The 14756-nt window shown below is 35.5% G+C and overlaps 1 protein-coding gene across 1 annotated transcript in view; it reads left to right on the top strand.

Annotated features, from left to right (window-relative positions):
* The window catches only part of LOC112802712 (uncharacterized), a 30234-nt gene extending 16441 nt beyond the window's left edge, over positions 1-13793 (top strand). Inside the window, exons 13-33 of the mRNA XM_025846047.3 lie at positions 4741-4871; positions 5424-5483; positions 5582-5651; positions 5756-5820; positions 5897-5958; positions 6026-6149; positions 6229-6286; positions 6462-6574; positions 8816-8893; positions 8999-9061; positions 9187-9282; positions 9381-9487; positions 10076-10265; positions 10605-10719; positions 11097-11209; positions 11300-11377; positions 12335-12400; positions 12848-12979; positions 13074-13130; positions 13221-13301; positions 13398-13793. Coding sequence (XP_025701832.1) covers positions 4741-4871; positions 5424-5483; positions 5582-5651; positions 5756-5820; positions 5897-5958; positions 6026-6149; positions 6229-6286; positions 6462-6574; positions 8816-8893; positions 8999-9061; positions 9187-9282; positions 9381-9487; positions 10076-10265; positions 10605-10719; positions 11097-11209; positions 11300-11377; positions 12335-12400; positions 12848-12979; positions 13074-13130; positions 13221-13301; positions 13398-13448 — 1910 coding nt within the window. The 3' untranslated portion in view covers positions 13449-13793. The remainder of the gene's footprint in view (positions 1-4740; positions 4872-5423; positions 5484-5581; positions 5652-5755; positions 5821-5896; positions 5959-6025; positions 6150-6228; positions 6287-6461; positions 6575-8815; positions 8894-8998; positions 9062-9186; positions 9283-9380; positions 9488-10075; positions 10266-10604; positions 10720-11096; positions 11210-11299; positions 11378-12334; positions 12401-12847; positions 12980-13073; positions 13131-13220; positions 13302-13397) is intronic.
* The last annotated feature ends 963 nt before the right edge of the window (positions 13794-14756 follow it).

Genomic DNA, 14756 nt, shown 5'->3' on the forward strand with positions numbered 1-14756 from the left:
CATAGGAATGGAAAGATTGGTGTTAACATTACTTCTACTTTCATCACTCTGATTCCTAAGATAGACAAGTCAGTTAGAGTAAAAGATTCCAGAACTATAACGCTAGTCACTGGTTTGTATAAGATCATCAAAAAGGTCTTTTCAATCCTCGTGTGAAGTTTTGTGGGACAACCATTTTGAAAAGTCAACGTGCTTTTGTAGCAGGAAGGTAGATTTTGGATGTAGCTTTGATTGCTAACGAGGTGGTCTCTGGTATGAAAAAGTGAGTGAGTGTTTAGTGTTCAAATTAGATTTTGAGTAAGTTTATGATAGGATCAAATGGGGTTTTTGGATAAGGTGTTAAAGGAAAAGGATTTTGGATTTTCTACCTTGCTACAAGTACTTTCTCAGCTTAGTCATGGTTAATGATGAGCCAAAGTCGTGGTTCCATGGTGAGAGGAGTTTGAGGCAAGGTGACTATCTATTTTCCTTATTCAATTTAGCGGTTAACTTCACTTATGTTACACTTGCGGTACATAGCCAGTCCTAAACTTGGATAAACAAGGAGGGTTGTGTTAGGCCTTCGCCAACATAAAAACTTAGTCGAATTTTCATGATATGGATCAAAAACATTATTACGCTAAAGTTAGGTTGTTGCCTGGAAGCAACGCGCTGTATGGCTCGCGTACAATGTCAAATGAGAAAAACCTGCTACATCGGTGTCCTGATGTAGTGTTAAATGAGTAAGAGTTCCCGTGTTAATGTGAACGGATGAGGGTAAATAAACTAGTTCACAAAGAAAAAGGTAAAGGTAAAGGTCGGAGCGACAGAAGGTTGAGATTTGGGACATGGAACATAGACACTCTAACAAGAAAATCCATGGAGGTGGTGGATACTATGACAAGGAGAAATATTAACATCATGTGCCTACAAGAAACAAAATGGATCAGCGCGAAGGCAAGAGAGTTCTCTGAGTTTAAACTTTGGTATATAGGAACGGTAAAGGATAGGAATGGAGTAGGTATTATCGCGAATAAGCAGTGGAAGAAGGACGTAGTGGATATCAAGAGGGTGTGTGATTGGATCATCTCTATCAAACTTGTGGAAGGATGTATTTTTCATGTGATTAACGTTTAGGCACCGCAAGTGGATTTGGACGAGCAATACAAGATGATGTTTTGGGAGGATCTAGAGGTTTTCTTAGGAAGAGATTTAAGTGGCCATGTTGGAAGAGAAGTAATTGGGTATGGAAGTATTCGCAGAAACCATGGTTTCGGGGTGGCCAATATCGAGGGTAAGACTATGTTGGACTTTTCCTCAAACTTTGACCTTCTCATCGTAAATATATGTTTTAAAAAGAGAGATGAATATCTTATGACCTATAGGAGTAGTATGACAAACTCTCAAATCGACTTGTTGTTGAGGAGAGTCGACCGAAAATTTTACATTAATTGTAAAATTATTATGGGAGAGATTTTAACAAGACAACATAGGATGCTCGTCATGGATTTTCGCGTTAAGTAAAAGTTGAGGAAAAAATATCATACGAAGAACCCAAGGACGAGGTGGTGGCGGATGAAAGATGAGAAACAAAGACGCTTCCTAAGATAGATAGGAAAAGAGGTAAAGTGGGAAGGGAATGGAAGTGCAGAGAAGATGTGGAGGGAGATGGTAGAAGTTATTAGAAGAATAGTAAAAGAAAGTTTTGGTGAAGTTAGAGGGATATGACCAAGAGACAAGAAATCCTGGTGGTAAAATGCGAGTGTACAAGAAAAGATAAAGACAAAAAGAGAGTGCTTTAAAGAATAGTTTTTGTGCCGCAATGCAGATAATTGGAAAATATATAAGGCGGCTAAGAAAGACAAAAGTGACTGTAAGTGAAGTAAGAACTAGAGCATATGAGAGTCTCTACCAGTATTTAGGCACGAAGGAAGGAGGAAAATGTATATATAGAATCGCAAAGAGCCGTGAAAGAAGAACGAGAGATTTGGATCAAGTTAAGTGCATAAAGGATAAAGATGGAGAAGTTTTAGCTCAAGATGAAAAGATTAATGAAAGGTAGAAGAACTACTTCTAGAAGTTATTTAATAAAGGACAGAAGACTCTTCCGAGCATTGGTTGGTCATGCACGAGGGAAGAAGATTAAAATTTCGACTATTATTAAAGGAATCGAGAATTCGAGGCCAAAGAGGCTCTAACGCGGATGAAAAATGGTAGGTAGTAAGACCTGATAATATTTCGATTGGTGTTTGGAAGGAGCTAGGAGAAAAGGGCATCAGTTGGTTAACCAAGCTTTTTAATGATATTTTAAGGTCAAAGAAAATGTCAGATGAGTGGAAAAAGAGCACATTGGTATCTATCTACAAGAATAAGGGAGATATACAGAGTTGCGAAAATTATAGAAGGATCAAGCTCATGAGTCATACCATGAAGTTATGGAAAATAATGATAGAACGGAGGCTGAGCTAAGAAACACAAGTAACAGAGAACTAATTTGACTTAATGCTAGGCAGATCCACCACTAAAGTTACATACCTGTTAAGAATGATGATGAAGAGGTATCATAATAATAAAAAGGATCTACATATGATATTTATTGATTTGGAAAAAGCGTACGATAGGACTCCAAGGGAAGTCTTATGGAAGATTTTGGAAAGGAAGAGAGCAAGGATCACATATTTGTGCAATTAAAGACATGTATGATGGGCTACAACTAGTGTGAAGACTCAAGTAGGTGTGACAGAAGAATTTTCTATTGGTATAGGATTACATCAGGGATCATTCTTAAGTCTATACCTTTTTACATTAATCTTAGAAGTACTCACAAAGCATATCTAAGAGCTTGTGCCATGATGCATGTTTTTTTCCGATAATATTGTCTTTATTGGTGAGTCAAAGAAAGACTTAAATAAAAAGTTGAATTTATTGAGAGAAGTTTTAGAAGTGTATGGTCTGCACATAAACCGTAGTAAGATAGAGTATATGGAATGTAAGTTCGGCCGCCGAAAGAAAAATTCTAATATAGAGGTGAAGATTGGAGAAAATATCGTACGAAAAGTTAAAAGTATCTTGGGTGCATCATATAAGATAATGGGGAGATTGAACAAGGATCCAAGCAGGTTGGTCAAAATGGTAGAGTGCGTCTGGTTTTATATGTGACAAAAAAATGCCTTTAAAATTTAAAGATAAATTCTATCGCACTGCTATCACACCGGCTATGCTTTATGGTATAGAGTGTTAGGCGGTCAAAGGGGAGCACGAACATAAGTTAAGTGTGATAGAGATGAAGATGTTGAGATGGATGAGTGATTATACGTGATTGGATAAAATAAAGAACGAAGATATAAGAGAGTTAGAGTAGCACCTACTGTAGAAATGATGGTAGAATCGCGTCTCAGGTGGTTTGAACGTGAGAAGAAGACCGACAAAGCACCCAGTCAAGAGGATGGATGAGATAGAAGATGGACAAGTGGTGAAAAACAGATGAAGGCCTAAGAAGACCATCCATAAGGTGGTCAAACAAGATCTACATGTAAACGGTCTCTCTGTAGACATGATACATGATAAAGTTAAATGACGTCTTTAAATCCATGTAGTTGACCCTATCTAGTGGAACAAGGCTTTGTTGCTGTTGTTGTATTCAATTTAGTGGTTGCTGTATATAATTAGTTGATCATTAGAGCAGGGAGGAGGGGGCTTGTTAAGAGTAGGATCCATAGGGAGTGCAATTTCTCATTTTCAGTTTGCGGATGATACCATTGTTTTCTTGGAAAAATGATAAGGAGAGCTTCTCTAATGCGCTCTCCATCTTTAATGTTTTCCAGCTAGCCTCTGGTTTAACAATCGATATGGTTAAAAATGGCTTAGTGGGGATTAATATTGACCCAACTCATCTCTTTGACATAGCATCTTTGGCTGGATGTCAAATTCTAAAATGGCCTCTTGTTTATTTGGGTGTTCCTTTAGGTGGGAGCCTTACTTGAACCTTTTTCTGGGATCCTATTGTGAAGAAGATTTCTAAGTATCAAGTTTGGAAAAGGAGCGTATTTCTTACTAGGAGGAAGGATCACTTCTATTCGGTTCCGCTTATCAAGTATCTCTCTTTATTTCCTATCATTGTTTCTTATACCGAAGGAAGTGCCTAAAACCATTGAGAAAATAATGCGGAACTTCTTTTGGTCTGGTGCTATGGATTTCACATTGGATCATTTGGTGAGTTGGGAGATTTTCTGTCTACCAAATAAACAAGGAGGACTGAGTTTTTCATAATATTGTATTAAAAAGAAAAAATTAGCTTGGCAACAAAATGGCAATGACTTTTTCCTGTAGAACCACATTCTCTTTGGCATAAGGTTATTCGAAACAAGTATGACTTGAACAGAAATTGATGGGATTCAAATCTTGCTTCACATGCTGCTCGTTCTAGCCCTTGGAAATTTATTTCTAGTGGTTATGTTACTGTCATACCTTTGCTTTCTTCAAAAGTAGGGGATGGATCTTGCTTTCTTTTAGGGGAAGATCATTGGCTAGGCGATGCTCCTTTTAACTTGTCTTTTCCATTTTACATAACGTTCCTGTTAGGGATTTCTATTCAATACAGGGGGGTCTTCCTATTCTTGGAATTTTCACTCTTTTAGAGATCTTAGTGATAGAGAGTCCATGGAGTTGGGAAATCTTTTAGGTCTGCTTGAAAATGCCCCTTTTAGGAAATCATTTATCTTCCTTGTTTCATGAGATTTATTTGAATGTTGGTTCTTTCAGGTGTGCTTTTATTGGATGAGATAATAAGTTCTTTTGGTGCTGAAGGATATCTGGCCATCGAAGATGCTGCAAAACGGTGGTTCACCGAGTCGCAAACAAGAAAAATGTCTGGGACTGCAAGCTGGTGGAGGGTATAGATAAAATTTTGGTTTCCTTTGTTCTTTGAATAATCTATAGTATGTCTGAGAGAGAATATAGTTGTGAAATTTGAATAACCTACAGTATTTAGAATATTCCGAGTCTCAAACAAGAAAAATGTCTGGCATTGCAAGCTGGTGGGGGGTATAGATAAAAATTTGGTTTTCCTGGGTCTTTGAATAATCTATTATGTTTGATAGAGAATATAATTTGTGAGATTGGATTTGTCTTCTGACATTTGTTACTTTAGAATATTGCTAGCTCTGAATTCCTTTTTTATTCTTTGATTTTCAGTCTGCAACTCTTTCCTTGCTTTGAGTTCTATTCATCTCGTTGAAAGCTTGAAAGATTTATTCTGTTATTCTTAGCCATTTTATGCATCCTCATGGTTATTGAAAAGGCTGAGCCATTTGCAATGTTTATGATATGGCATACTGATTTTGCTTATTTGTGAATCATTTGTAGAGATATTCAGGTTGTTACGTCTCACTTTTGATTATAATTTCTAATTCCTAACCATGGCACAACAAATTTTCTTTTGGCAGTTAAGAGAAGCTACGCTCTTTGCCTTATCATCTCTTTCAGAACAACTGCTTGAGACAGAGGTCTTGGAATTTTGAATTCAATTGTTAATTCTTTTTCCAGTGACGTATTATTTTGCTTTGCAATTTGAAATTTTTTTTTTTTCATATGTTTCTTTCAGGAGACAGGGTTTGAATCAGCAAGCTTGAAACACCTGATTGAACAGCTTGTCAGTGATGACTCTCAAGCAGGTCGCATCCCGACTGTTCCCGCACCTCTTTAATGCTTCCATTTTGTTTCAGTTACTGCCATGGATTCAATTATTAATGTCTTATTTGTCCATCATTTCTTGCAGGTCCTCTTGAATACCCTTTCTTGTATGCTCGCATTTTTACTGCAGTTGCTAAATTTTCCCCTGTGGTAACCTATTCTGTCATTATCTCTATCTAGCTCCTCTCTTTCTGTCATATTTCTGATTGTACTTGTCATTTTACAGCTAAGCAGTGGTACACTAGAGCACTTTCTTTACATGGCAATGAAGGCACTTTCAATGGATTTGTGAGCACAGTCAACTTGTGTTAGTTTGTATTTGTCATATACTTTCTTCTAACATTGTGTTTGACAGGCCTCCACCTGTAAAAGTAGGTGCTTGCCGAGCACTTTCCCAGCTCCTCCCTGAAGCAAATAAAGAAACTATTCAACCTCAGTTGTTGGATTTATTTTCATCCCTCACCGATCTTCTTATTCAAGTATTATACAATATAAATCATTTTGCCTTTCATTTTGTATTATTTTTGCTTGCAATAGTTATGTTCATATGATTTCCAGGCATCAGATGAAACCTTGCATATGGTACTTGAAACATTACTTGCAGTAGTTAAGACAGGTTAGTGTATATTGCTTTTTGATATTTCAATAATAAATATCCAGTCCTCCTTCTGGACTGGTTTCTCCTTTTGTACCCGCATCTCTGAGTGCAACGCATATCTGACATCTTTGTGTGTGCTGTTTATCTTGGCGTTTCAATTCATTTATATTTATGCTGATATTTTTACTTATAGCTCATGAATCTCCGGAACTGGTTGAAAGCATTATTTCTCCTGTGATCCTCAATGTTTGGGCATTGCATGTTTCGGATCCTTTTATCAGTATTGATGCCCTTGAAGTTATTGAGGTAATAATTTGTCTTTCCCCCAAATTTTGTTTCTGAAAAATACTCTCTGTTTAGTGTTTAGTTCCTTTGTTGTTTAAATTAATCTTTTTTAACTCACTACCTGGAATTCTAAGAGAGACAAAACCCCCCTTAGCCCTTTTGACTTATATTGAATGCTGCATGATCCAATCCCATATTGATATGGGTTATAGGAATTGGCAACAGCTAAATAATCTATTTGCAATTCCAGTTACAGAAGTATGGATGGGTATCATCCTAAAGCAAGTGACATGTTAACAATATCAACTAACATCTGAAGACTTACCCTCAATTTAGTGCATAAGCATTCGTCAAGCTTAGTATATATATATAATCCAAGGGCCCTAAAGAGAAATGATTAGGGAGCTTTGCTTTATTCATAGTTTCTTCTGCAGTTTGATTGGTCAGAGAATTGAGAAACTTGTGTGTGTGTTTTGGAGAGAAAAAAAGGGGAGGGGGGTTTGGCATCCAAGAATATGACATTTGCAGCTAAGTGACATTGTAAAATTTTCTCTTACAATCTACTTCATGATGGTTTGCATCCAAGTGGTTGGCAAATACAGTTTCTGACGCTAGTAGTCTTTGGGTATTCAATTTTGCATAATGCTTGATTTTCAACGATTATGCTTGATCAAGATGTTAATAAAATTGAGTCTTCTACTCCTTTGCTTGATTCTGTTCATCTCTGTCTTTTTAGGTAATCATAAATTTTAGTTCAGTTTTGAAATCCAAAGCTACAGCAAAAGGTTGAAGCTTTTGTTTGGACTGCTATTCTTACTCAAATTAAGGCAAATGATGTTCGTAGAACTCACAAAACTCAAAACAGAACATATATATATAAACATGTAGTATTAACTATTAAGCACATCGGAAAATGATAGAGTAAAATCAGCTCAGGAAAGAGAGAACTATGAAAATCAACAAAACAAGGAGTCACTTGAGCACTATAGCTGCTAGGTTTCACTTAGGCCTATTAAAATCCATAACTAACCACGAAAGTAATAAAGCAAATAATAGCAACTCAGCAAGTGAGAGAAAGAATATATTGCTCTTAGGTGCTTTGTCTTACATGAGAGGAATACTAGCATCTATTTATAACAACAGTAAATCCTTGATACTACTAAGGAAATAATGATAAATGCAATGCTAATCCTAAGAGATCATATTTGATACTCTTTGATATGATATGATTGTATCCTGATTTCTGACAAGGCCTGACTTACTTCAATCCTATTTCCCCCTTTATATCCAGTACTTCACACACCTTGATTCTATTACCATAGCTAGTGTTTGGTTTACAGAGGAACAGAGTCAGACAAACAGGCAGAGACAATAGAGGCAGACATAAAACATTTGTCAATGTTATCTTGTGTTATGTACTCCATATATGGTTTCAGGTAAATAAGTAGAAAGTAAAGTCTTGAAACTAACTCTGTCAGCTTGGCACAGTAGTGATGTATGGCCATTTTCTTAGAGGAAAGAGAGAGAGAGTTGCACCAATATTATCCTTGTCAGACAGCCACTTGATAAGTTGTTCGCGGTGGCAGTTTGACAACCAGCTTTGATGCTCTGATAGGGCAATGAGGTGAATAATTTTTTGTCCCTAGGACACACTCCCTCTGTCCCTGTCTCTCATTTTCTCACTCCAAAAGTCCAAACATTTCAAAGCTTTTGACCGTGTTTCTATGTGCCTGTCCCTCAAAAATTCGGACTCCTCTTCCAAATCACTCACTTCTGACATCTCTTACCAATATTCAGGAATAAATGTAGGCCAATAATGCTTGGCTCAGTCCCTTTTGTTCTGATCACATGCACTTCAAAAAATTGTAGGCCTTTTACTGCTGTCGTCAAATGTGTATTACCTGTGGTTTAGATTTTGATTGCTGGCTCATCGAATTTGGGATTGCCTATAGTGAGATCACTTTGGTATATGCTTTTGGTGCTTTAAATAACTATGGGTTCGCTTAGTAGATTTATTTAATTTTCTCCTTAGATCTCGTAAAGATGCAAAGATCTTGTGGCTGCGCTTAGATTATGCTGGGAGTTGGAAGAAGGGTACTAAAACATAACTTTTGTTTTTTCCACTTACGACCTTTAAAAGATATTTGAATATAAATGTTTTGCTTGATCTGAGATCTGAAATTATTAATCATTTGGTTCGTTATGCTCCATCGATGGTTTAGCTGCTAGATTTCTATCTGCACACTTCATTTTTTTTTCCAGGCAGTCAAGGGTGTTCCTGGATGTATCCATCCTTTGGTTTCCAGAATTTTGCCGTATATTGGACCAATTTTGAATAAAGTATGACTACTTAAATTTATTTTTTATTTCTATAGACAGTTATTTCTGATCCACTTTTTTGAACTTTCTGATAGCCCTGATGCACTTCTTAAAATTTTCTGTTAGCCCCAAGAGCAGGCTGATGGGTTGGTAGCTGGGTCCTTAGATCTGCTAACAATGCTGTTGAAGGCAAGTCAACTTGCACTGTAGCCAATTTCTTTTACTTCTGTTAAATTCATTAACTAACTTAGATGTTTAAGCTTGTATTTTGGTTTTCTCTTTTTCTAATGTCAGCTTGTCATAGCTTTGTGCAGAATGCACCCAATGATGTTGTCAAAGCAATATATGATGTCTGTTTTAGTGCCATTATCAGAATAATCCTTCAAAGTGATGACCACAGTGAAATTCAGGTCAACTTTTTCAGATACACATAAATATCCAACAATTTCATTACTGTACTTGAAATTACTTTCAATTGTAACACAGAATTGAATGTTTGCATGTGCAGAATGCTACGGAATGTTTGTCTGCTTTTATATCTGGGGGAAGAGAACAAGTTCTTGTTTGGGGGGATTTTGGATCAACTATGAGAAGTTTACTTGATATAGCTTCAAGGTAGTCATGGTTATTTTACATGTCTTGGTAGATAAAAATCTACAATTAGTGCGCATTGCATTCTGAGGACTAGAATACATTTTCTAGGCCCCCACAAAATTTTTCATGGAGTTCAAGGAAAAATTCACATTCAGATTGATTGACGGAAACTTGTTATAATAATTAAAATTTCTTTGTGCTGTTCAGTTTTCATGTCAAACCTTGCTGCAGGACATGAAAAAAAAGCAAATGGGTGACTTCTAGCTCTACATATATTTATTCAGTTATTCCAGTTATGTCGTTATTGATTTTTATTTTATGAAATTATCCCCGTTACATTTTGAGGCTGGAAATAAGTGGAAGCTTCAACTTTTGTGGTAATTGCTGAATGGTTGTAGTGACCAAAACGCAAGACAGCATACATTCTTTCTATTTTTTATTTTTGATTTATTTATTTATTTTTCATGTTGAATCCACATGATAACTACAAGTTGTAAATTTGTTATTTTCTTTGTTTTTCTGTTTTGTGCATGGTCTATTTGTTTGTCTGTGTGTGTTTACATTTAATGTTTCAGATTTTTCACTCTATATCTTGTAAATTTGTAACAGACTACTGGATCCCAATTTGGAAAGCTCGGGATCTCTTTTTGTTGGAAGTTACATTCTTCAACTTATATTGCATTTACCGTCACATATGGCAGCACATATACGAGATTTGGTTGCTGCTATTGTTAGACGTATGCAATCTGCCCAAATTTCCAGCTTGAGAAGCTCACTGCTAGTAGTTTTTGCAAGACTGGTAATATATGCAAACTTATATATTAAGTTTGATTAATTCTTTTGTTGGTGTTTACCTGGGAGGGATATCTGGTTAGTAGCATATAGAAGTGGAAACACTAATAGAACCTGAATGCCTTGATTTCTTAGATTCCATCATTTTTAAAAATATCTTTAGTAGATTCCTCTTGTGTATGGTTGCATTAAAATATTAAAATATGGATGGAAAGAAATACAAGCTGTGACAAATTTGACCTAACCTACTTGTGGGTTAAGTTTGAAATTTGTAAGTCTATAATATTTGGTAGCTAATTAAACTCTTTTAGTATTTAGTTAAATATTCAGTTTTAATAATATGCAGGTTCATATGAGTGTTCCTAATGTTGGACAATTTATTGATTTGCTGATCTCTATTCCTGCTGAAGGTCATGATAACTCCTTTGCTTACGTAATGTTAGAATGGACTAAGCAGCAAGGTGAACATCCTTATGCCCTTCATATTGTGAAATCCTTCTGTCGTTACTTTTTGGAAACAAAAGTATTTTAAAGTCGGAAGGAAAGTCCTGCAAATTTTCTGGGAATTGTTTTAGGCGTAGAAATAGAAATATAGTATATACGTTGTCCGAAAATTGTTTGTTGATGGATAATAGAATTGCATAGAATAGCAAGTTAAAATACACACCATATGCATTGGCACAGACATATCTGAATGTTGGAAATTTTAGTTCTTTTTTCGCGAGAGTCAATGGGGGGTTTTTAATAGAGACTCAAACATTAGAATGATTAACAGCAAATGGTTAACATGCATATAGACAAGATCTAACAAATTTAATTGTATGGCATGTGATGGCAGGTGAGATACAAGGGGCCTATCAAATAAAAATTACTACAACTGCCCTGGCCTTGTTGATAGCTAGTAGGCACAATGAATTGGCAAGAGTACACGTACAAGGCCATCTAATTAAGGTATTACAATATTATATTGATTCAATATATTCGTTTAAACATCCTTTTCGAAGTGGCTGCTGAGTAGTTGAGCTTATTTGCTTTTCAAAGTCTGATGTGGGAATAACGACAAGATCAAAAGCTAAATCAGCTCCAGATCAATGGGTAATGTTGCCACTTCCTACAAAGGTAACTCCATTTTATTATATATAGAACCTTAAATTGCATATGATATTATTTAATCACAAAGGCTACTTGTTGTAGCATGCTGTGTACTGGCAAATGGGTAAACCATGTGAACTCATCGCACTGTGTAAGAAACCCCGAACATAGGGTCTAGAGGAAGTAGTATGATTGTATTATTCGCACAGATGAGTCTAGGTCTTAGCTCACAATTGAAGAGAAAATAGAACAACATACGCAACGAGCAAGAGAAACAGCACACTATAGCAGCCCTACTCTCACATGCCAACTCCCAAAATTTTCCTCCTCCCTCTTTCCTCTATCCTTTATATCCCTCTTTCTCCTAACAGGAAATACAGATGCATTATGCGCACACCCACGTGCTAGCATGGCATTTCCTGTTTTCTCAGTTTCTGCCCAAGTTAGTTAGAAATTGAGGATTCACTCAATTTCCCAACTCTCTGATTCTGCTTAAATCCAAAACTATCCCTGAAGCTTTTGTGCCTATATACCTGCATCCCTTTGGGGTATTTATCCTTAAAGCTAACACACTGTCAAGTGGTCTCATTTTTGTTGTTTATCATTGCGACACTCGTGGCTGTTTCATCCAGAGACATCAACTGCCAATGATTTCATATCAAATCAGTATGGAGAATATTATTGAAGTAAAAAATCATATTCAAAACTTTGTTTTTCATGGGCAAAGCACACTTCACTCCATCATATGTATTGATGATTAATTTGTTTTACTTACGTATTTATTTACATATTTAAGTGTTCAAATATCAAATTTATTGAACTTGTATTTAAATACATTAAAAGATTTATGCATTATAATTATATGAAATATCAGTGTATACAAACCCACAATCCAATTTTTGTTCAATCAAAAGCTTTGAAGCTCTCTTAACTAAGTTAATGTTGTAATGGACTCTATCTGATTTTTCTTCCACCAATTTGCAGATAGTAGGTTTGTTGGCAGATGCATTAAGTGAAATACAAGAACAAACTTTGGCCGGAGATGAAGAGGTAAAATTTCCACATGGATGTCTGTACTAAGTTTGTCTGTATCTTATGATGCATACTAATTAAAACTTTTCATTTCTCATATGAGAAACAAGGAATAGAACTGTTAATTCCGGAAAGCCACTCAAATGAGGCAGTTTAATGCAAATTGCTGTTTGCAATTTATACACTGATTATTGGAACACTGCAGATTTATACGAAATTCCTTTGTAGCTTGTACTCAGGTTGATAAGCACAAATTACTTTTAACTGTTTAGAAACTGAAGGACCGATTGGGAAATCCTATTGCATTATTTCTATAGAGAGATTACTCTTGATAAAGTACTTGATGTCTTGTTGCTTACATTAAACTCTAAACTCTAAATCATCTAATGCAAGATTTCTACCTCCATATTTAAAAAGGGCAATGGAAACTTGTTTCTTCATCTCTCTTTATAAATGTTTATTCAGGATAGCGACTGGGAAGAAGTTCAAGCTGATACCAATGAAAAGGATAGAGAGTTTCTTCAATCAGTCTCTATATCTGCATCCGGAAGACACAATGATGAACATCTTGAAGCAATGGCAAAAGTGTTTAATGAGGTTTGTTGAGCTATGGTTTATGCTACTATCAAGGTCAATTTTTTGATCATATGTTTATTACTGTTATATTCTGAACTTCCTTCAAAATGTTAAGGATCAAGAGGACCAATATGAAGATGACCTATTAAGCGTCACCGATCCGCTTAACCAGGTCTGTGCTGGGAGTTTATACGTTTCATTTCAACGTAATGCACAAAAAATTACTTATTGAATTTTCAATAATATTACTTGTTATTGACAGATAAATCTGGCCAATTACCTTGTGGATTTCTTTGTCAACTTTTCTCAGTCAGACAGACAGCTCTTAGATCACATTTGCAAGGTTATCTGCCATTTTGAAATTATTTTCTACTGATTGAACTTTCTTGTATATGGATGAATATAACTTAACCTTTATTTTGTGTTATTTGCTCCACAGAGCTTGAATCAGTCTCAACGAAATGCAATTCAAATGGTACTGCAAAGATGAGCACATTTGGGATGAAGTGCAATTAGGATAACTCTAAATGATGGTGAGAAATCGAAAAGGCATTTTTCTTTTTCTTTTGTTTTTGGCAAGGGTTGGGGAATCTGTTTGGGGTTTCTACGGATGATTTCTTCTTCTGTTCCCCGTTGTCTCTCCCTTGTATCGTTTCATTCAATGTGTTGTATGTTATGGGTTTCAGTTTTGGGATTGACTCCACGTTCGTTGTCTAACTTGAAAATTTATGCGTATCAATACGGTAACGTTTGTGTGCAATTTATTAACGAGGGAAATAGAAGAAACAAGTGGTGTATAAGAATGTAGCACGGACATTCTCTTTTTTAGACAAAATTGACCAAATTTTATTTTTAGAAAAATGTAAGACTTGCAAATGGTTTATACATTTGAACTAACTTTATTTTGGAAATATTTAAACCGTTATCTAAAAGATGAATGAAAAAAGTTGTAACAAACTACAATCTTTAAAAAAAAAAATTATTTGAGTAGAAATAAAATTGCCAAAAGCTTTCCTTGTAAAAAATCACAATACTAATATGGATAAAATTATTTTTTTTTTGTATTTGTACATGCAAAAACATTATGTTAAGATTTTATTTCGTCTTTTTAAGAATTTATCTCGTATCTATTCATTTTTGCTAAACTGGTATTTTTTGAAAATATTTTTATCATTTTTTTAGATGTTTAGTTGAGACCACAAACGTAAAATAACGTTCAAAGACTCAACAAAACAACCAAAATGAGCCATCAAAATAACAACAAAACAGCATCCAACCTCATAAGAAGCATTCGAACCTCAATAACCGACACACTCAAACTCAACCAGAACAGCACCCTACCTGACCAAACAAAACAAAAACCATAAGACCAAAATAGAAGCAAAAAATACAAACAAATCTTACCTGACCAAACAAAACAAAAACCATAAGACCAAAATAGAAGCAAAAAATACAAACAAATCTTGATTCGTGGGCTGTAAATGGATATTTGCTTGAATTGTCCTGTTCCATTTTACAATGGAGAACATTCAGGTTTGGCAGAAAAAGATTTTTTTTTGTCAGATGGATTAGACAGCCTGTAATCCTAGACATTATTCATATTTTACACACTCACATAACACATTTACACACACTACATGAGTTCATTTAAGAGTTCATTTTTCTTTTTATACGACTTGAACCCGGGTGCAGCTTCTTGTGAGGCAGCAGATTCTGCCACTAGCTCCAAGCCTCGGCTGCGGCAGAAAAATATTTAATCAGTTAGGGCTCTAATATCATATGGTCTTTGAACCAATAT

The sequence above is a fragment of the Arachis hypogaea genome, chromosome 5 (genome assembly GCF_003086295.3).
Source record: "Arachis hypogaea cultivar Tifrunner chromosome 5, arahy.Tifrunner.gnm2.J5K5, whole genome shotgun sequence".
NCBI lineage: Eukaryota > Viridiplantae > Streptophyta > Magnoliopsida > Fabales > Fabaceae > Arachis > Arachis hypogaea.